This window comes from Heteronotia binoei, chromosome 3 (assembly GCF_032191835.1).
Source record: "Heteronotia binoei isolate CCM8104 ecotype False Entrance Well chromosome 3, APGP_CSIRO_Hbin_v1, whole genome shotgun sequence".
In the NCBI taxonomy this organism is placed as follows: Eukaryota; Metazoa; Chordata; class Lepidosauria; order Squamata; family Gekkonidae; genus Heteronotia; species Heteronotia binoei.
Window position 1 is genome coordinate 104,057,312 of NC_083225.1, and position 24,134 is coordinate 104,081,445.

Below are 24,134 nucleotides of genomic sequence, written 5' to 3' on the forward strand. Positions count from 1 at the left end.
TGGTGTAGAGAGTTGGTAAACTGGAATCCAGGCCTCATTTTGGGCAGGAGCTCCGGAACCTCTAAATTTTATTGTGTTCTTTCTTTCTTATCCATCCTTCCAAAATACTTGCTTCTGGGTTCCATTGTTCAAACCTCCTGTGAGAATTGTGCTGAAGATTTGACAGACTTTCTAATATCTCCCCACAAAAAAGGGGAAATAACCAAAACATATAAAGCAGACAGATGGAAATCACCATTCCACTGTGGCCACATAGGAGAAAGTAATTTAAAAAGTGTGATGGGAATGAGGTTTTATTATGACAATTATAATTCAAGAAGCATTTTAAGTTAGATGCTGAGCTGATATAGTACACTTTCCAGTGATGTCAGGTGTGTGTGGCATATGCAAATGAGTTATGAAAATGAGTTCTGCTAATGAGCTCCAGCACCTCTTTTTCTACAAAATTTCCTCTGAATCTCAGAATTGGCCTGGTAATCATTAAGAGATCTCAGCTCCCTCCTCATCTATTCTGTGATCCGCAGTTTTTTGTATTTTTTACAATCTTTTTTGCTACTTAAAACTTTTGCTTTGCAGCAGCTATGCAAAGGTCACTTCTGCGAAGGAAATGTCATGCACACAAACCTTGTAGTGGCATAGAAAGTTGCATATAGTGTGCATGTGGCAAAATAAGTGTGTGTGGTTTTGCCATATGTGACTATGTAAACTTACGGGGTTCATGAATATTCTATTCATGTAAGAAATGGATAGTACTATGTAAAGTGGCCTTGAGTTGTAAACATTATCCTGTTAGAGTATCATAGTGGAAAGGAAGGGAAAAGCTCTTGGCCTCTTATTTCCTGACCTCTTTGTCACACACAAGCCATCACAGTTTCACAGTGGAAGGGTTGCTTGTGCAAGGCTTGAAACTTGAAACAGCTACAAGACCTGTATCAGCTTCTAAAGTTTGAGCTTGTATGTCATGTAGAAGGCTGCTGAAGTCTGTACTCTGATTTCCTGAAGAACCAAATATAGTAAGTAATGCTGGGCATTTTTTACTTTTTAAAAAGGAAGAGGGAAGTATTAATGTTTCTTGACATTATGCCAAATGAGGCCGCTCTATCAATTCATAATGCCCCCATATAAATCAATGTGCAGACATGGTGCGGCCTCATTTGGAGTATTGTGCACAACTCTAGTCACCACACCTCAAAAAAGATATTATAGCATTGGAAAAAACCAGAAGAGGGCAGCTAGAATAATTAAAGGGTTGGAACACTTTCCCTATGAAGAAAGTTAAAGTGCTTAGGTCTCTTTAGCTTGGAGAAATGACAACTGAGGGGTGACATGATAGATTATGTATGGGATAGAGAAGGTAGAAAAAGAACTACTTTTTTCCCTTTCTCACAATACAAGAACTTGTGGGTACTCAATGAAATTGCTGAGCAGTTGGGTTAAAATGGATAAAAGAAAGTACTTCTACACCCAAAAGGTGATTAACACATGAAATTCACTGAAACAGGAGATGGTGGCAACTATATGCATAGATGACTTCAAGAGGGGATTGGATAAAGATCTGAAGCAGAAGTCCATCAGCGGATATTAGCCACAGGGTGTAGATGGAACTTTCTGTCTGGGGCAGTGATGCTTTGTATTCTTGGTGCTTGGGGGGCAACAGTGGGAGGGCCTCTAGTGTCCTGGTCCCACTAGTGGACCTCCTGATGGCACCTGGTTTCTTTGGCCACTGTGTGACAGAGCATTGGACTGGATGGACCATTGACCTGATTCAACACTTCTCTAGAATATGATGTATTTACATTCATTACAAAATTCTCCTGGTCAATGCTGGTCAAGAACATGTGAGGGCTATGTATTTGTCTACAAAACTTACTAGAGAAGGAAGCAAGAGAGAGCCAGTTGTTCAAGGACTGGACAGGAGAACTGCAGTGGCTGGATCCAGCCTAGAGATCCAGCCTGCAGATTCAGCCTGCAGATTTGACATCTCTGGTTTAATGATTATCAACTGAAGTAAATGAAGCAAAATCTACATCCTTTATGACCAACTGTCTGAATCATTAATAATATCTAGGTTTATCTTTCATACTACTGTTTATAGGATTGCCATATCCCTCTAGCTACCAGCAGGAGATGGTGGATCAGAGTTGTCAGATCCAGGTTGGGAAACACTTGGAGATTTGAGGATACAGTCATAGAGTCGACCCTCCAAAGCATCCATTTTCTCCAGGGAAGCTGATAGTATGGAGATGAGCTGTAGTTCTGGGGGATCCCCAGATCCCATACAGAGACTGGTATTTCTAAATGTTTATAATGCAATAAAACAGGTGCAATAAGAAACCTGAATTTACTTCAGTATTTGAATAATATAGGACAATGAATCTGAATAACCAAAAGAAATCTTGTGTATTATCAGCATACTTTTTAAAAATTGGGCGGGGGGCGGGGCGGGATTGGGATAGAATTTTGAATTCTCTGCGCATTCTTGTTAAACCTAAATGAACATATAATTCAGAAGGGTGGTGGTGGTCAAGTAGCATTCATTGTATGTTGAGTTTGTATATAGCCTCTTACAAACCATCAGGAACATGTTTGAACATATGAAGCTGCCTTATACTGAATCAGACCCTTTTTCATAAATGTTTGTTTCATAAATGACTGGATGTATGGAATCAAAACCTAAAATAATCTGGAAAACATCTTAAAATTTTCCGGGCAAGAATAAGGTTTTGTTCCATACATCCAGCCATTTATGAAACAAACATGTTCCTGATAGTTCGTAAGAGCCTGTAAAATAGTTTTTGAAAAATAGTGGAAGTTCTTTTTCTCCTCAGATATACCTTATGATGAAATTTGTTAGAACATAAAAGCAGCTATGTCACATCAAACCAATGGGCCATCTGATCCACATTCTGTTTCATGCAGTTGCCAGCCAGGTGTCCCCAGAAAGCCAACAAGCAGGACATGGAGGCATGACCCTCTTATGACATTTAGAAAAAGAAGAGTTGGGTTTTATACCCTGGTTTTCACTACCCAAAGGAGTCTCAGAGTGGCTTACAATCACCTTCACTTTCTCTCCCTGCAACAGATACCCTGTGAGGTAGGTAGGGCTGAGACAGCTCTGAGAGAACTGTGACTAACCACTACACCACAATGGCGCTTTAGCTAGCTGAAGTCTTTCATCCTCTCCCAAGCAACATGCAGGGTAGCAGTGGTGGCACAGACAGAAGGAACCTTTTCCCATTCTTAATTATGGTTCTTGGGTCCAGAAGGGGCTCCAGAGGCCCCCAGGGGTAACAAGAATGTGGTGGAAACTATCTCCCATCCATGTAACTGCTGTTTGGATCTGGGACAGGCTTCTGAGGCAGCAGTGATAGAAAGGGTCCTCCCTTCCCACATACACTTGCTGTCTCTGTAAGGGGGGCCTGGACCTCTGAATGTCAAGGATAAGGAAAGGATCCCATTCTGCTATTTCCCAGGTCCACATTGCTGGACATGTTCAGGCAAGCTTGGAAGGAAAGTACTACCTTTTAAAAAAAAACACCTCTCTTTCACCTCTTCTCAGTCTTCTTTTCCTTTCCTCTTTCACCGGCTTTAACTGGAGAAGGATTTGGTTATCCTTGAAAAGCATGACCCTATCCCAGTTATGGGGTAGAGCTTTATGAAAATAGTCTCTCTTTTCCTCTCTCTCTCTTTAATTATAGCTAAAGAGGGGAGGAGCACTTTCCAGAAGCAGCCTGGCTAAGGTTTTAAAAATGCAGCTAGCTGAATCCAGGAGTGGTCTTTGTTAATCTGGGGCCCTGGGCAAAGCAAAAGTCAAGGATTGGATTCCATGCAATTCCACCCTTTTTATTGCCACTACCAAACCATTTGGAACAAGAATAAAACATCCAATTTCACATTAGCTAGAGCAAAGATGTGTATGCATTGTTTCTTTTTAAAAAACTGCAACACAGAGCCCTAGCTAAGTCAAACCATATGTGGGTGCCAATTTAAAAAAAAAAAATCTATGCGATGAGTAGAACAGCTTATTTGCAATGGGCAAATAAACCTCTGCAACTAGTTATTGTGGGAATTTTTTGCTATCACAGACGATTGAAATAGATGAAAACACTGCCATTTCCCCCCTTCTATATACTAGGGATATAATGGATGGATTCTTCAGTAGATCATATACCTGGGATTCCCAACTGTTTTGAACCTGTGGACAGGTTGGCATTTTGAGAAAGGGGTATGGGTGCCAACCACAAAACAGTTGTGAAGAAGGTCTATCTTTACTGCTGCCACCAAACTAGGGTCAGTCAAAAGCAAGTTAATGTGTGAATTGTCAATAAATACATTAATCATAGGATCAGTTGATAAAGGTATGATTACTGAGCAGAAATCCTACAAGTGATAATAACCAATTAAACTGTAAGTCATCAGGACCTTAACAAAATGAGAGCTTGGTAGGGCTTAGGCGCAGAACCCAATTTTCAGTGCCAGAGCTAGAAACAAAAGCCTTTCTTCTGAGCATGTGCAGAGAGCGTCACCACCATTCAAATATTTAGGCAAGCTGAAGTTGCTCTTCATTTAGAGCAGGGGTGTCAAACTCATTTGTTAGGAGGGCCGGATCTGACATAAATGGGACTTTGCATGTCCTAAATGTAATGCCAGAGAGAGGAGATGTACACTTTATAAAGGACACAGGCAAACAATTAAAGATATTTTTAAACTTGCTATACAAACATGCTTAAAACTCTTGCAAAATTTTGTTTAAAATGGAAAGGTAGGGGAATAGTGGGATTTCGCAGTGCAATTTTAAAAATAAAATATCAAGGAAAAGCACAAGGATCACATAGCAAGAAAACTAAAAAATAAAATAAAATGCTCTCATTCTGGGAAAACATGATATGGTAAGGCAAGGCATTGCAAGCTTTCCCCTCTCCTCCCCCCTCCCCCCCCCCCCAGTCTACTCAGATTAGCAATGGCTCTCCAGTGTAATATTCCTCTTTGGCTGTGGGTTCCCAAGTTAGAATACTCAGTAGGCACTAGTTTTCACTCAATTTGAGAAGAGACAAAGCTGACTCAAAGCATTCACGCTTGATTTGCATCGACACAACTTCAGCTGGCCATAGGAATGCTGGGAAGTTAAACTTCTCCATTGAAACAAAGTTACAAGGAAAATTTGAGTAGATTTTCCATTCCAGTCTGTTCTGCCTATAGACCTAAGTGGAAATCCATTCCACATTTTCATTGCAGCTTTGCTTCTGCTTTAACCTCTGCAAAGAGAAGGCAGAAGTAGCTGGGATCATAAGAAGCCTCCGAGCTTTGCAGGGTGATGACAGGAAGGGGGAGAAAAGAGCCCCATGGGCCTGATTAGAGCCCTCTGGGGGCTGGTTTGGCCCATGGGCCGCACGTTTGTGTAGGAATAAAGACTCTCGACACGTGTATTGAGGAAGTGAGGAAAGCTTGCTTGCTCTCTGCAAGTCCTCATTTTATTTATACATCTCTAGCTGATGCTAATCAGGCATTTAATGAAACAGGAAGCTATTTGTTCAAAAGCATGAGATTATGTCTTCATAGCCTCCAAGATTCGATACAGCCAGCAATTTATCAAGAATACATGTGTCAGCAAAAGGAAGTGAGAATATGAGTGTAAGATGTCTGCGCCCTTTTAGCCTTTCAGACACAATGTGGGCGGCTCAGACTGATATGCCAAATGCGTGATCCACCCAAATTTCTGTCTTCAGGCTTTGTGGGGTCTGGGGGCTCAAGCGCGTGAGCCCCATATTCCACTCTTTTCTCTTTTATATGACTGCTTACGAAGGGCAGAAAAATGACAATTTGGTTTTGACATTCCCAGGAAGGAATAGAATGACATTACAATGGGGGTAACGAGGAGTGTACTAATAGAGATGGGGTAAAGATAAGTCACAGGTGGGAAACAAACAATGATGGATTTATGCATTCACACTGGCACATCTTAGTATTTAATTTTTGTCCATCCAAAAAAGATGCATGTGTAGGGGGAGAAGGGTTATTCAGAGGCATATTTTGCCTAGGTAGCCCAGCCATCCACTACAGAGCTGTTCAGGTCTCCATCATGGGGCTGGGCATGCAGGCTAGCATGAGAGGGCCCACCAGGTCTCTTTTGAAACTAGGCTACCCTCTTTATACAAAAGTACTCTAGTATCAGTTCTCCCCACTCCTGCCCTGTACAATTCTTGGAGAGTGTATGCCAAATTGCATGATGTGCTCTCATTTAAGTTTCAAACAACCAAGGTTAAAACACAGTTGAGACAAGAGGGGGATGGGAATATCAGTTACCAAAAAGTAAGCTCTATATGTATGAGGGAAAGCTATGTGTCTTGGTATTGACAATTCTTTATCAATAAACATTACTAGTTATGATGCAAGAATACAAAAACTCATCTCAATTTTTTGAAACACATAAGGGACATATGTAAGTGACATGTTATAAACTGAATCAATTCATGTGCCTTTATGGCAAGCAACTTATTGTAGCTTAGGTGATCAAGATACACATATTCAGATGTAGGTGAGAGCATGGCCAGAAATGGGCAGTCCATACTGGCACATTATTACAATATAAAAACCATTTCCTGGTTCCTTTCCTTCCTTGGTCTGCGTTCATGGAGAGTTTGTGTGCTTTATGCATAACAATCTTTTCACAGGGAAATGTGTTTCTATTGTAGCCAAAAGGAATTCTTTTTATTTGGAAGTACAACTTGGAAGTGGCAGTGAGGCTGCTGTTGTGATCTCACTGGGGCCTCTAGCCTTTTGCTGGAAATAAGTTTTCTCCATAACTCAGTTTGGATGGGGTTTTGGGGGAGGCCTTCTTTCCAACATCAATGAGGCATGACCAAGCAAAGTTCAGGACCTCTGGATAGATATGGAAGAGCCTGGAAAACATACTTGGAGAAACACAAACAAAACAACAATAATAGATGCTTTTTTTTTCTCTTTTAAGCTTTTCTTGGCTGTCCACAAATTGCCATAACTTGAGCTCAACCCTGTTGAGATAGGGTTGCATACATTAGATAAATTACCACACTTATTTTAGACTGGAGACTTTCTCCTCCTCACATGGAGTTTCAGTTTGACAAGGTCTCTACCCTTCCAGTGTTAAAGGGCATTATGTAGAATACATTATGTAGAATACAAATCCACAATATAAACCTATGCATCACTTCTCATGATTCAGGCTAGTGTACATCCATATAGAAAGCATGCACCTAGAGATTCATGAGAGGCTTTTTACTTTGTTGCAACAGCTATGAATTTTAAAAAAGAAAACATGAAATTGTGCACGAGATTGGAGCTCCAAAAAGAGATTATCAGAGTTGGAATTACCCCTGGATTCTAAAAATGGTCACAAAAAGGGAAGAAAAACTTTTGCTATAGCTTTGGAACATATGAAATTGTCAAAAATAAGAAAAAACTTCAAAAACAAACAAAATAAAACTGAGGCCTCAATAGAACAATGCCAGCTTTAACATACATGTATATGAGGGATCAGACTCAAAATGATTAGAGAACTGGATCAGAGAATTTAAACCATTGAAAATCAGTGGGGTGATCAAGTTCCACTGAACCCCATTTTTCTCTGTGCCAGCTCATTGAAAATTTGTTCTGTGGGTCTCACATATGTGTGAGAGTGGGTTTCAACAAACTTTAACAACAAAATCCTAAAAGCAAATAATAATTAATCCTTAAACAAACAATTCTTAACAGATATACCAGCAATTCTTAAAACTATCATAATGAACATGCATTTAAACTTGACTTGCAGGTCCAGATTTCCTGCACAGGATATTGAAAGAAAAGATAAGCAAACTTAATAAAACAATGAAAAAATCGTAGAAATCAAATTATGGTTAATACCTGGTCAAAAACACAAAACAATTATTAAATCTATTTATAATAAGCATGCAATATATATATAAACTTAAGAAAAAACCTAGTAAGGAGCTTGCACAGCCAAGGAGATGTGTGGGGCAGTGCAAAGATAGAATTTAGAACTGATGCATAAAGCACGGTGCTAAAACATGCACCTTGATGAAGGTTGAAATAATGGAGAGGCTGAAACTTAAAACAAGCAAATGGAAATGTGTTATCCAGTAGCCAGCCTGGCCAGGACTGTAGGCTGAATTGAAACACAAAATCAAGCAGAACTGGAGTCATACCATGATAAGAACATGAAATATAGAAAGGATTTTCTAAACAAAACACTCAGAAAAGGTCAAACTCTAACAAGATACTCTAGAGGCATAAAATAAAATAAAATAGATAAGCATGTAGATGCCTCTTTCCACAGGTAAGAGGTTCACCAAATAGCTAAATAGGAAGATTGATATGTGGAACGTAACTATAAATGACATTAAGAAAGCAAATGAAGATATACATTTGAGGAATGCAGAACATTATTAAAGTCCAGATTTCTAATGAAGACCAAGAGTTTTCAAGAATTCTGCCTAGTGAATCACCAACAGATCTAGAAAAGGTATTTCTATGAGAAACACGACATTGAGAATAATTGGGTCACTGGTAAAACAAGGTATTAGTTTTTTAAGACTTAAGAGAGAAGATGCACAGTGAGAGGGTTGTTTTATCCAAGGAAGGGTACAGATGTTCTTCTATAACACATGCTATAACTTCAAATGAAAAGAGGTCTTGTAGGAACCAACATTTGTGAGGTAAAATTTTAAAACACTGTTCTTTTCAGAAAATAAAAATTCAGTACCTATAACAAAAAGAATTTTCAGATTCAACTGAATGAAAATTGTAAAGCAATTCAAAGTAAGATTAAAACTGTGTTTAATGTAAAACTAATAGCCTTGACAGGAGACAAAATACATAAATACAAACAATAGAGACTAGTAATGGATTTCATTGTGAGTTGCAAAAATAGCAGCCACCAAATTCTGTGCAGAAGGCTCTTGCCCAGTCTCTTCCAGCGTTTGAGGCTGAGATTGAAATTGGAAATCAGATTTGGATGACCCTGATACCATGCCATCTTTAGCCGGGCAAATACAATGTGCCAGAACCCACAAAAGAGCTGTAAGAGAAAACACAGCAGTATGTCTGCACCCCCAGGTAAGGGGAGCTGAACCATGCCAAGTGAACCGAGCCGCCCTGAGCCTGCTTACGGGGAGGGCGGGATACAAATTAAAAAAAAAAAAAAGTTAATAAGCCCAAATTCAATTTGAACTACATTTGGATAGGAACCCTCATTTTCACTCCTTTTGTTTTTGAAGAATGGTTTTTTAATGTATGATTAGCATGTTCCACAATAGCTTGACCTGTGGAATTACATAAAATGCCATGCTGGAATTAAATGTTCCATTGTGTACAAAAATCAACAAATTCAAAAAAACAGGTAAAGTAAAATGGGATTCAGCAAAAGAAATACAGAAATATAGACAGAGACCTTGTCTATCATGTACAAAACTAACAGGCACATAGTAAAATCTGTTTTCACACACACACACACACCTTGTGTTCTTGCAGCAGGGAGGATGTATGTCTGGAACCATTGTTTGTTGCTGCTGTTTCCAGAGAGGATAGATTTTTTGATGCACGCTTGTATGGGCAATTTGAAGTCACCAGAGCCATTTTTACGCTGGCATGTGTGCATGTGAGACCATATATTAATTCTGGAAAATATTAGAACACACTTGAGATTAAATCAAGAGAAAAACAAAATTAATTTAGCTCCATGCAAAAAAGCACTAAGCTATTTATTGCTCAAGTGAGACTTCGCTCATTTCCTGTTTCTTCTTTAAAGGCAGAGAGAAAGGAAACTTTATATATATATATGCATGTGTGTATGCATAGAAGAAGACATTGGATCTATATTCTGCCCTCCCTCACAACAGATACTCTGTGAGGTGGGTGGGGCCGAGAGAGCACTGACAGAGCACTGTTCTTAACCAGAACAACCTCTGAGAGGGCTATGACCGCCCAAGGTCACTCCAGCAGTTGTAAGTGGAGGAGTGGGGAATCAAACCTGGCTCTTTCAGATAAGAGGCCACACACTTAATCACTACACCGAACTGACACATATATTGGTCACTGGATGACACAGAGTGCTGGACTGGATGGGCTGTTGGCCTGATCCAATACAGCTTCTTATGTTAGTTTGCAAACCACACAGGTTAACAGCAGAATCAGGAATATGATTATTAGCACAATGTGCTGAGTCTGATCAAAAGCAACAAAAACCATTTGTCCAGTGCTTTGGCATTCAAATAAAAATAGCTATAACTGAGGAAGAAGAAAAAAATAAATAGCAGAAGTAACACTTTTTAAAATCTTATCAGCATGTTTATTGCCCTGAGCAATCACACCAGGAAGATTAAAATGACTTTAAATAGTGAGCAATAAGAAAAGAAACAACAAGAAATTAAAACCTGCTAAATTAAAAATATAACCAATCAAATCAAGGTCAATTTAGAGAGATACATGCATCAAGAAGTTGATGAATCAAATTAAGTGCATATAAGGTCCTATTAAGTTGAGAGCCTGTGTGAATAATAACAATTTCAGCCTGCTGCACTGAGCATTGCCACAAAGCAAAGTGCGTCTTTTACACTTCCCCCTAGCAAATTGAGTACTCATTTGACCAACCTCAAAAAAATGGAAGGCTGAGTAACCTTGAGGCAACTACCTAAATCCAGCTTCCACCAGGATCAAACTCAGGCCATAAGCAGAGCTCAGGACTGCAGTACTGCAGCTTTAACACTCTGTACCACGGGACTCTTTTTGAATCCAAATTAACATTTTCCTTGGCCAATTTTATCATCAATTTTCCTGCTGCATCAGGATTATCAACCTGTCTTCTGATTGCTTCCTGAAGACAATTGATAAAGACTAAACAGGGCTCGTGGCTTTTAACAGACAGTTGCAAAACTATAGGCTGGTTTCCCTATGCCCGTATCTCTGATAGCCTTTACCAATAAAAGGTCAGGCAACTCTTCCTCTGTCAGATGTACAGGGCAAATTCTGGGACATCTTCCAATTTAGCCTGATCAAGTTCCTTCTCCAAAACTTCACAGACCATGTGTCCCAGGGCGTTAGATGGTGGGCCCACGGATGGATCTGTTAGTGGAGGAGGGGGCGAAGGAGGAGGAAGAAGAAGAGGGGCAGGGGGCACAAGTTGGACACCAGTGCCTTTTAAGGGACAATCTTTGGAGAGCTGGCTTGGGTTAGAAACGGGCATAAATTTCTCTAGTGCATACCTGCATGTATTGCAGACTTGCAGCAGTTCAATAGAAGCTCGGGGCTCTGTGTGAAAGGTCTTCCCTATCTTCTCCCAGTCCTGAAGTTTAAAGGAGCCTCCCTTCGGATACTAGGGGCATTGCTTACTGATCTCTTGTAACAGAGTCTTAAGTTGGCCAGAAGTCATGGACCCGCCGGACTTTTGGATCAAAAACTTTAACTCACCTAAATGTTTCTGCTCAGCCTGAGAAAACTGTCCACCCATACTTACCAAATGAAAGGGGTTGTTGAAAACGACGAAGTGCGCACTTCGGGGCCTTATGCCAGGCATTTGATAAGTAGGAGCTGAGCTGCTGGGCTGTGCCAGGCGATACCTGAAAGCAGGAGCTCTCCCTTGTCCCGGGAGCTGAGCTGTCCCTGCTTCGGTGAGCTGCCCCTGCTTCGAGGCGTCACATATAGGAATGAAGACTCTCGACACGTGTATTGAGGAAGTGAGGAAAGCTTGCTTGCTCTCTGCAAGTCCTCGTTTTATTTATACATCTCTAGCTGATGCTAATCAGGCAGTTAATGAAACAGGAAGCTATTTGTTCAAAAGCATGAGATTATGTCTTCATAGCCTCCAAGATTCGATACAGCCAGCAATTTATCAAGAATACATGTGTCAGCAAAAGGAAGCGAGAATATGAGTGTAAGATGTCTGCGCCCTTTTAGCCTTTCAGACACAATGTGGGCGGCTCAGGCTGATATGCCAAATGCGTGATCCACCCACATTTCTGTCTTCAGGCTTTGTGGGATCTGGGGGCTCAAGTGCGTGGTATTTTCCCACCAAAGCTCCCCCTGCCTGTGGGGCTGGTGGGAGACTAGTGGGGAGAGGAAATGCATTTATGTACAGAGTACAGAAAGTTCCACTATGCGACCAAGGTGTGCATATGTACATCTGGTATCCTTCCACATGATCTGAATTTTCCTCTGCCAAAAGGGATAGGTTGAAAGAGGGATTTCAAGAGCATGAAATCTTTCATGAAATATGTTGCTTGTCTTTTTTGCAGATACCATTTGCCTCCTGTTTCTTTACCATCTCTTGGCCGTCCCATGCTTTAGTGTCTTTTAAAAATATTTGGGGTTTTCTTCCTGAGTCCATAGTAGTCAATCTGGGATCATTTTATGCCATTCTACAGGAAACTGTTCCCCAGTTTACAAATTGAATGGATGAATGAATCTGCTTGGAGTATATGAGGATTTCCTTCCTTCCTTCCTCTCTCCCTCCCTCCCCTCCCTCTCTTGTTAGTGGTGTTAGATTAAGCAGATAAAAAGAGTTTTGGTAACAGATGTCCTTTAAAAAAAAAAACCCTGCTGAGCGGAAGTGCTACTGGATTTAGTTTCCTTCCCTCTAAATTAGGGCAGCTGTCTCATGAAATTGCAGCTAATTATCTTATGGTGCGTTTGATGTTGCACATAAGAATGATTTTTGCACACATGTTTAATTATCAAAGTATTTTATGCCTGCAATTTTTTTATTTTTAGCGCAGTCAAAATGCATCAAGGTATATATGCCCTCAGATTCTCTCTTACATATAAGAGCAATTATTTTCGTTAAAAAGGAACATATTTTTTTTTAAAATATTATTTTCTGCTAAAACTGTTGGCTTTCAAAGATTTTTCTTATTGGCAAGCTGCTTCATTGCTTGACATTTTAATGTTCTCAAACAGTACAGGTTGCAGCCAATCAGCTTTCCCCCAGCCATAGGCAAGAGACATTTATTTTGCACTGGGGATTTTGCTCCTTCCTTTCAAGTTTAAGCTGTCCTTGCTTGAGTTCTTTCGCAAAAGCTCCTTGAACGAATTAAGAACTCATTCTGCAGCTTACATCTGAGAATTCCATTATCCCTGATTCTATTGAGAGTGTGTGTGTGGTCTGAAGAGGACTCCAGAGAAATTTGGTAGCTATGCTTTCTTATTAGTATGCATGGAAGGATGCAGCAGCATGAAATACTTGGGCTGGATTTTTCTATAGTTAATAGGTCAAAGAATCTGGATTTTAGCAAGGAGGAATCTGAATATGGCAAATAATGGAATTATTAGTGTAACATTGTTTTGATGATGTCAGTTCTTTGGAACAACTAAACGTAAATGTAGAAATGTAGGCACTTAGCTTCTTTTCTTTTTGGCACATTCTTCATTTGTTGATATCAACCATATATAACAAATAATGAAATAATGTTTCATTTACCTTATATCAATAAGAGACTGATGGAGTGATTTCCAGGTTTTGAATGTACAGTGTCCCCAGGTATTACTCAAAGAGTGAAATTTGCCTAAAGTTTATCTAGCTGAAAGAATATCATATAATTAGTGAGATTTTACTTTCAGTGATCTTACAGTCAAACAAAATATAGTTGTTTTGGACAGCAAAGTTTTGTTTCATTGTTGCGAAGGAAAGCGGTCTTTTTGTTACTGGACACACCTCTGAAAGGCAAGTAATAAGTGCTTGGGATAGTGCAGGGGTGGCCAATGGTAGCTCTCCAGATGTTTTTTGCCTGCAACTCCCATCAGCCCCAGCCATTGGCCATGCTAGCTGGGGTTGATGGGAGTTGTAGGCAAAAAACATCTGGAGAGCTACCATTGGCCACCCCTGGGATAGTTCTATCCATATCTTCTAATTTTGATGACTGTGGTCATCAGTGTAAGAAGTTTTGGATGGTACTATCCCAAGCACTTATTACTTACCTTCCAGTGAACATATGCAGACCTGTAAGATAAGCAGTTTCCCAAGCAAAAATGGATACAAACATTAGATGAGTTATTTTGCTGCCTATTAAGAGATACGATTATGTAGGTGTCATAAAAATGTAGCCTGTTTATACCTTGTAGATTTTTAAAATTCCATACAGTTTGAAAATTTGCATTTTGGAAATGTTAAATATGTAAAAGGTATATGTATGGTTTCTGTTAAATTTAAAGAATCAACCTAAAAAAAGAGATACTTCTGAAGGTAGAGAAGGCTGCACAGAGAAATCGGTGTAGTTTTTTTTTTTTTCAGATGTAAAGTCCATGAGTATAGATATCTTTAAGAATAGTGTGTAATCTTTGAGGGCTCCTCTCCATCTATAAGACCTCTATATGAGGTTATTGCAATTTGCACATTCTTATCCATCTCTTTAGGCGTCAACAGTACTGCATGGATTACATGAACTATTTATATTGACACCTCTGTAGTTGGGGGGAGGGGCTGCCAAACACCTGTACCAGGAATAACTTGTTTGCCATACCATGAGAAATTTTTCCTGTGCAATGGCGCATAGTAAAAGTGGCTTGCTCCTGCTTTTTTTTTTTTTTTGGCAGACTGTAATCTATAAGACCTTTTATCACCAATTTTGTAGGTTGTTTTAACAGACTTGATTGCTTCTGAGACAGGATATTTCAGGTAGGGTCTCGCAAGGACTTAGAGGAGCACAAGAGGAGCACAGGGCTCTTTTTCTAGCAGGACCTCCTCTGCATATTAGGCCATGCCCACTGTTGTAGCCAATCCTCCAAGAGGACCTACTTGTAAGCTCCAGGAGGATTGGCTACATCAGGGGTGTGTAGCCTAATATGCAGAGAAGCTCCTGCTAGAAAAAGAGCTCTGGGGAGGGATATCATTCCCCCCACACACACACCATTTCCTCTTTCCCTTCCCTGAAAGCCTTATAGTCTTTATTAGAGTTTAAAATAAATACATGCTCATTATATATACCTGTTGTATTTAAATGCATTGATCTTTGCAAGGCAGGATCTAAATGTCTGCTTTGCAGGGAGGGCAGGATATTAATTGAATAAATGAAATGAAATTGATCTCCATATAAATTATACAACAAGAGTTCAAGTTCTAATAGTTAGACAAGAAAGCTCTCTTGTTCCATGGCTCAGCAAACAATAAGCACTGAAATCAAGCATACGCAGTTTGTGTGTGTGTGTGTGTGTGAGCAAGCATGCATTTGTCATATAGCTCATTTTTAACTTTGGCCCCTTTGGATAGAAAAATCAGTATAGTGGGGCCACGTGCAATTGGGAGCTTTTTCTGTAAACCCAAAATTGAAACATTAAAAACCAGAAAGGGAAATTAAACCCTTCCCCACTAACAGATGATGTGTTGCTTGGAGAGCTCAACAAGGAATTCTTGCTTTACAAGAAGAGATGCAGAGAAAGGGAAAGTATGGGCCACCGGGGGATGGGGAGCCCAACCTAGATAACTAGCAGTGTAGTTTTGGGCTGAAAATATGCACTTTATTTATTTGGATTTTAAACCACCCTTCCCTGTGAAGAACAGACCTCAGGGTGATATAAAACATAAAATGCATTCATATACAAATTCATAATTAAAACAGTTAAGGAAAAGGAAAGGAAAGGTCCCCTGTGCAAGCACCAGTCATTTCCAACTCTGGGGTGACATTGCTTTCACAATGTTTTCCCTGGCAGACTTTTTACAGCCTTCCCCAGTTATCTACACTTTCCCCCCCAGCAAGCCAGGTACTCATTTTACTCACCTTGGAAGGATGGAAGGCTGAGTCAACCTCGAGCCAGCTACTTGAAAACCCAGCTTCCGCCGGGGATCGAACTCAGGTCGTGAGCAGAGCTTAGGACTGCAGTACTGCAGCTTCAACACTCTGCGCCATGGGGCTCTTTCAAAACAGTTAAAACATAGTGTAAAAAACAACAATCAACATCAGATGATGCTAAAAACTTCCAGTTGTGCCACTGCCTCATGGGAAGACAGGGAGTAGGGGTGCCAGATAGATGGAACTATTGCTGTCCTCAACCAAACAGCCGGCAAAACATCTCTACCTTACATTTCTGCCTTTCACCTCCAAGCCCTGCATCACCTGCCCCAAGTGCAATGGTTTGGGGAAGATTTCCCCCTCTCATTTCCCCACAGCATCGTTTCTTCATTTATTTATTTATTTTATTCAATTTTCAGTCTGCCCTTCCTGTAGAACAGGCTCAGGGCAGGTTACATCATAAAAGCAATCAACAGTTAAAAACAATTAAAATATATAAAATCTAAAATTACAGAATAACAATAGAGACTAAAATGGTAAATTCTGTCTCACAAACATGGCCTATTGTCCAGGTCCAGCAGGTCCTACAGCACTGAGATGGAATGAAATGAAAGTGTGTGTGGGGGGGATAACAACTGCCTCAGCTGAAAGCCTGGTGAAAGAGCTTTGTTTTTCAGGCCCTGCAGAATTGAAGTAAATCCCACAGGGCCCAGATCTCCAGGGGAAGCTCATTCCACCAGGCAGGGGCCAGGGCCAAAAAGGCCCTGGCCCTCATTGAGGCCTGACAGAAATCTCTGGGGCTAGGTATCGCCAAAAGGTGTTGGGTCGCTGATCATAAAGACCTATGGGGCTCATGTTGTGCATTAATGCACCTTTGGAGTTTCCCCAACTTTTCTCTGATCTTTCTCAAACCTGCTTTGCTCTGCAGTTTTGGGAAAGTGTACAGTAAATCCTGGATAACTGCATTATGGCTGGGAAAAATTGGATTTTCTGATTGACATAACAGCCATTTTCCTTGCCTCTGTGCCCACAGCAACCATTTCTTCATTCCTCCCTGCCACCAGGAGGCTTTTAATTTTTTATTTTTTAAAAATCAGCACTAGTATATTGTTATACCAATACACCATTGTGACATCAGGTGTTTCAGGTTCTTTGAATTCTCTCAACTTTTTATTTTTGGAAAGTAAGTCTCTAGCATTGTGGAGATTTAAAGAAAAGGCATATCTTTGCATGGTGAGGGGCTTTAAAAAATGAAAGCTGGGAACTCAGAAAAGCTGCTGTACCTACAGTTACAATGATGTATTGATATGACAATATTCTAGCACAAGCTTTAACAAAAAAGTAAAAACCCTAGTGGTCCAGGGTGAGGGAAGGTGGCTATTTTTGAGGGATTGGGGCAAGGAAACTTTGGGAAAAATTTGCCATGTCCAACTGCTGTTGCTCCTGCTTGTCATCTGTAGCTCCACCAGCAATGGGGAAACCACAAAACCCTATTGCTCTGTGGAAGCTATTCTGATCTTCTCTGTTCCCGCTTCTTCTAAGAGCCAAACATCAACAGTCTTTAAACTGTCCCACTTTGCTTTGAATGCATGACTTCAAACATGCAGGGGTCATTTCATAGAAAAAGAGGTGACAACTCATTAGCACAACTCATTTGCATATGCCACACACCCCTGACATCACTGGAAGGTGTTCTAAATTATATCAGCTCATCTTCTACCTTAAAATGCTTCTTGAATTATACTTGTCATAATAAAACCTTACTTCCATCATACTTTATACATTACTGTCTCCTATATGGCCACAGTGGCATGATGGAAATTTCCATCTGTCTGCTTTATATGTTTTGGTTATTTCCCCATTTGTGGGAAAAATATTAGAAAGTTTGTCAAATCTTAGAGTTAAAACAAAATTCTCACAGGGGGGTTAAATAATGGAACCCAGAAGCAGTTTTTGGAAGGAGGGGTAAGAAAGAAAGAGCACAATAAAATTTAATGGTTCTGGAGCTCTGCTCCTGTGAGCTCCTGCCCAATATGAGGCCTTCATTATCAACACATTGAAGATCTGTAGAAATTAGTTGCCATGGTGAAGGAGGAGAACTTTGGGCTTTTTGTGGGTCATGGAAGCATGTTTTGGCCCAATTTTTTTTTCTAAACACCTGCAAGTATGCAGCTTCATTTAAGCCCTGAATCAAATGTGTACAAACCTTAATAGTGGCCATATCTTTCATACAATATGTAGACTGTGAGTTTTGTATCTTGAACTAGTGATTTTTTAAAACTTAATTTTATAGTGCCATAATTCAGATTGGAACTACAATGTGTAGGGAGAGCTTTAAGTTTTTTCCCTTTTCTGTTTTGCCTAACCTGAAGTAGCTTTGGTGCCATTGGGCAAATGGCCTAGAGGAAGACATAGGCCCTTTTCACACTTACCCGTGGAAGCCGGAAGGGAGTCGGTATTGTGCCACCTTGCAGTAATCCGAGACAGGGATGGGAGTTTTCAGACACATGTTTTTTTTCCCGATAGGGTTCCATGATTGAAACAAGCCATTTCACACTGTTCCGCTCTTATCTCGCTTCCACCAGCGCCAGCCATTTTTGCCTGCCGGCTCGCGATCTCCAGCTTTTTTTTTTTTTTTTTGGAACGTCGGCAAAGATCGCTATAGCGCTCACAACAGCAACACCATAGAGATGGCTAGGCTCTATTGAGATAAGTTACCAGGTTTCAGTGACGGCGATATCTGGCATCTTAATGGAGCCCAGGCATCCCTATGGTGATGCTGTTGTGATACGTCGCTATAGCGCTATAGCGATCTTAGCCCGACATTACCCAAAAAAAAAGCTGGAGATCGCGCGCGCCGGCGGGCAAAAAAGGGCGCGAAAACTGCTCCCGGGTTAGATACTGGACATTTCACACAGCACCCCATAGCGATTTCAACCCGGAAGAAGGGGTTGAAAAGTGGAAGAAGCTGCTCTTTGTTAGTAACGACTCAGGCATGCCTCACTACCGGGACAGCCGCGGGACTGTGTGAAAAGGTGAGAGTATTCCGGTAGCAGCCAGTTACTGAATCGGGTCTGTCTGAAATGCCAGCAGAAACCCGTTACTGTTCAGTAACTGACCAGCTGGCATACCGGAATACTTAGGCTGTGTGAAAAAGATCATAGTTCCTCTCTCCACATACTGCATTTCTGACCTAAATTGGTACTTCACACAAATGTAAATAAAAATATCTATAGGAGCTTGACATACAGAACCCTGACTGCACATCTAGTAATGCCAAATTATTAGTAAGTAATTGCCATATATTCTGTATCAATAAATAGATATAAGAAGAAAGAACACGGATTGAATTTGCAGCATTAGAAAATGTGTCTTAAATGATTAGCTTTATAGTGTAGTGTCTCTTACAAAGTGTATTTGCAGAATTCAGATAGACAAATTCGAATAAAATGGAAAAAAATGTAATATGAGCCCAGAGAATTAGTGTTCGATTTTATCTCAGTTCAGACAGGAGTTGAAACATCTTTGATAAAAGCAAGTTTGTTAGTACAAGTTTTCTTAATTAGCAATTAAAGTAATAGGGTCAACAGCAGGGAGATAAAAAGAATGTAACTGCCAGTACCAAGGGAAGAAGCAATTGATAATCATCTAAGAATTTCTCAGATGCATTCCCCAAGATTGTTTCCAGGGAGCAAATACAAAATGGTCAGGATATGCCCTTTGTTCAAAAATTAAGTTTTACTCAGGGCTTTTTAGTAGAAAAGGCCCAGCAGGAACTCATTTGCATTTAGGCCACACCCCTTGACATCACCATTGTTTCACACAGGACTTTTTTTTGTAGAAAAAGCCTAGCTGGCACTCATTTGCATATTAGGCCATACCCCCAACACCAAGCCAGCCAGAACTGTGTTCCTGTGCGTTCCTGCTCAAAAAAAGCCCTGGTTTTGCTAGTACCACCTTGTTTGCCTTTTTGCCACCTCAGAGGAAGCAGGCAAGAGTTGATGAGCACTAACCATTGTCATTAGTGTGTAAAACCTAGTTTTCGAATAAAGGGCATTTCCTGACCATGTTGTATTTGCTCCCTGATAACAATCTTACCTCTTTTGCATTTGCACATAATTCCTGGTGTATACCCTGATCACTGGTACCTTAAGACTAGCCATTTGAACTGGCCTCTCTGCCTGTGACACCAAATGACATCTCTGTACTGCTGGCCCATCTTTATATAAAGATATGCTGATGCCACAGTCAGTTACCTCACACTAAACAACCATTTACTGATACAGCAGGTTTCAGTATTGAACTTTTAATGCAGTTAACTTACTATGCTGCATATTTGATTAGAAATCAATCAATTATTGAATTCCTAACTAGTTATATTCATCTTATGTTGATGTGCATTCAAATTTTCTTTAGAAGAACATAGCAGTTTGAAGTTATGTGATTACAACTCAGTTTACAGTTTTTGGTAGTAATAATAAGTTGTGTATGTTTCTAAATTTCAAAGAGCACAGAACAAGTTGCTGCTTTTTGTCGCAGTCTTCATGAGATGAATCCATCCGACTTGAGTGTCAACCCTAAGGAATTTACTGGCCCTCTGCAAGCCATAAGACAACTAACTGATGCAGATAAACTACGCAAGGTTATTTGTGAGCTCCTTGAAACAGAACGCACCTATGTCAAGGTAAGCTGCTTTTCGGGAAAACTATTTAATAGTAATAAAATTATCTAATTCTCAATATGGCCAAATCTAGAGATATGTAAATCCAGACACTGAAGCCATGAAGAGACAAGGCAGATCTTTTTACAAATCTGGTTTGAATGGCTACTTTGGGAAGCAGCATCTGGAGCTTTAAGAAATAAATCCCCTCAGTGGCTGCTGCTAGACATCCACAAAAGTACAGTCAGCCCACAAGCTGGTTTCTGCCAGTGAAAACCAGGGGGAGTGGCAAGGGCCTTTTCCAGGACTGCTTGACTTTTGAAAGAGGACTCATTGGATCCAGGCATATCAGCAACCACTGGGCAACTCAGTACTAGTGATGGGCCTGAACTAGCTCATGAACTAAAGTTTGTGACAAATTTTGGCCTATTCATGAACTGAAATTTGTGGCAGGTCAACCAGCATGAACTTTCAATGAACTTCCAAGTGGTTCATGGCAGTTTGTGAATGGATACATTTCCAGGCAGAAGGTCTCCACTCAATCAAAATGTTTACCAAACTTCAAAAGCAGAGTCGGGTTCCCTGTGTCTTTGGTGTGTGTAGGTCCATTTGACCCTGTGCCTGACATTTTCCCCAATGGGCATAATTTAGAGACCCCCTAAACCCAATCTGCACATAATTTGGAGGGCATATAAAGGAAAATAAGATGGTTCTCTGTGAGTTCTCTAACTTGTTCAGGTTCTGTTCTATACAATCCTGAACCTGTCTCTGTCATTTTCCCAGAAAGCACTTCCTTGACAGCACCATCTTTTTGGGGGGGGGGCATAACTCAGACCCCATATATCCAATCTTCATTAAACTTGGAGGGCATGTAGAGGAGAGTCAGCTGGAGATCCCCTGTGAGTTTGGTGTCTCTAGCGTGAATGTGTGTGGGAGTGGGGGTGGGGGTGTTCTACTTTGTCATTAACTGAACCAGTTTGCTTGACACCTAAAAGTTCATGATGGTTTGTGGCTCACAAACTGGGCATGCCACGAACCGCAATGAACCACATTTTCCTGGTTCATGCCCATACCTACTCACTACCATGTGACTTGCTTGACTTACCTGAAACCAGTTGCTATTGTTCAACAGCAGTCACCCCTCAAAAACAAGGGTGGTGTACTGATTACAGCTGCAGACTAGGATCTGGGAGACCCAGGTTTGAATTACTGCTCTGATGTGGAAGATCACTGGGTGACGTTGGGCTAGTTACATTGCTGGCTTAACTTACCTCACAGGATTGTTGTGAAGACAGAATGGAGGACAGGAGGATGTTGTAAGCTACTTAAAGTCCCCATTGTGAAAGAAGGTGGGGTATAAATGAAATACATAATATAGCTGAAGTTGGGGGCAATAAAAGATGGGCTGGTTGGTGAATGAATAGAAAAGAAGTAATTGGGAAAAACTGAGAGTATAGGGGTTGCCAAGAGGGAAGAGAAGAGGAAATCGTATGGGGAAGGGGATAAAGGAGAAAATGAGTTGCCCCACTCAAATCCTTGCTGGTCCTGGGGGCTACCACTGTGAATATTGGCAATAGTTCTCCCAGGTAGAGCCAGCTGGGGGAGGGAAGGAGGGATTCAGAACTATCATTGGATAAACAAGGGTCCAAGGTAGCACAATCAGCATTTTTTCACCTACATCCGGCTCACCAGCTGGCTCCTTATTTGTCTGAGTCAGATCTTGCCACATTGATCCATGTAACTGTCACCACCAGATTGGACAATTCACACAATGTAGAGCTACCTCTAAAAATGCTTTGGAAAATGCAGGTGGTCCTGAATGCAGCTGCCAGGTTGCTGACTGAAACATCATGGTCAGCTCATATTTAAATTCTGCAGCAACTGCACTGGCTTCCAATTAGTCACCAGATCCAATTCAAGGTGTTGGTGTTAACTTTTCAAGCACTTAACAGTATGAGACCCTCATACCTATGGGACTGCCTTTCCCATTACAACCCCCCCGGTTGTCATCTAGGGGGCTCTTGCCTGGCCCTAGGCTAGCTCAGTTAGCTGTCACCAGGGAAAGAACCTTCTCAGTTGGTGCCCCTACTCTGTGGAATGCAACTCTCAGATGACACCTTTGCCCTGCCAAACCTGCTTAGTTTCTGCAGGGCTTAAATTATTTAGGTTGGTCTTTGAAGTGTAACCACATGTTTGGCTGTTTTAATGGTATTTGTTCTTAGGCAGCTCCAAGAGAAATGCAGGGAACAGAACAAGGGTCTATATGTGACTTTTGTCGACCTTACCAAAGCTTTCGATACCGTTAGCAGGAAAGGCCTGTGGCAAATCTTGGAACGTTTAGGATGTCCCCTGAGATTCCTCAGCATGATCATCCAGCTACATGAAGACCAGCGAGGCCAAGTCAGACACTGCAACGACCTCTCGGAGCCCTTCCCAATAGGCACAGGTGTAAAGCAAGGCTGCGTTCTCGCGCCAACTCTCTTTACGATCTTCTTTAGCATGATGCTTCAAAGAGCTGCAGTAGATCTAGATGATGACGATGGTGTCTACATCCGCTATCGCACTGATGGCAGCCTGTTCAACCTGAGGCGACTAAAGGCTCACTCCAAGACAATGGAAAAACTCATCCGAGAGCTACTGTTTGCTGATGATGCTGCACTCGTCTCCCACTCGGTATCAGCTCTGCAGCATATGACCTCCTGCTTTGCAGAGGCTGCCAAGCTATTCGGCCTAGAAGTTATTCTGAAGAAGACAGAAGTTCTCCACCAGCCTGCACCCCAGGAAGATTATCACCCTCCCTGCATCACTGTGGGTGAATCAGTTCTGAAGACAGTCCAGCAGTTCAGCTACCTGGGGTGCATCATCTCCTCAGATGCCAAGATTGACAAGGAGATCGACAACAGGCTGGCAAAGGCAAACCGTGCATTTGGCTGACTGCACAAAAGAGTATGGAGCAACAAGCATCTGAAAAAAGGCACAAAGATCAATGTTTACAAAGCGGTTGTGATGACAACCCTCATCTACGGCTCCAAATCGTGGGTTTTATACCGTCATCACCTGCGACTCCTTGAGCGCTTTCATCAGCGCTGCCTTCGCACCATCCTCAACATCCACTGGAGTGACTTTGTGACCAACACTGAAGTCCTCAAGAGGGCGGAGGTTACAAGCATCGAAGCACTGCTGTTGAAGACGCAGCTGCGCTGGGCAGGGCATATTTCTAGGATGGAAAACCACCGCCTTCCCAAGATTGCTCTGTATGGCGAACTTTCCACCGGCCATCGAAATAGAGGGGCACCAAAGAAGAGGTACAAGGACTCCTTGAAGAAATCCCTTGGCACCTGTCGCATCAACGATCACCAGTGGTCTGACCTAGCCTCAGATCGCAAAGCATGGAGGCACACCATCCACCAGGCTGTCTCTTCCTTTGAGAACGCACGCATAGCTGGTCTTGAGGACAAAAGGAGATTGAGGAAGAATCGCACTGCTACAGCACCAACCCCAAATCAGACTTTTCCCTGCAGCCACTGTGGCCGGATCTGCCTGTCTTGCATTGGTCTTGTCAGCCACCAGCGAGCCTGCAGCAGACGTGGACTACTGCACCCTTCTTAAATCTTCGTTCGCGAAGTCAAGCCGAGAGAGAGAGATGATGATAGCCGAGCATTTTAATATTTTAATGTTAATATTTAATATTTATTATTTGTTTTTATGTTGTTTTTTACCTT

The 24,134-nt window shown here is 41.3% G+C and overlaps 1 protein-coding gene across 3 annotated transcripts in view; it reads left to right on the forward strand.

The window, feature by feature from the left end:
* TIAM1 (TIAM Rac1 associated GEF 1) overlaps positions 1-24,134 on the forward strand; it is a 338,703-nt gene that overhangs the window by 244,107 nt on the left and 70,462 nt on the right. For all 3 annotated transcript variants that reach the window (XM_060234342.1, XM_060234345.1, XM_060234346.1), the window contains one exon: positions 20,260-20,436. In XM_060234342.1, the coding sequence (XP_060090325.1) occupies positions 20,260-20,436 (177 nt within the window). The remainder of the gene's footprint in view (positions 1-20,259; positions 20,437-24,134) is intronic.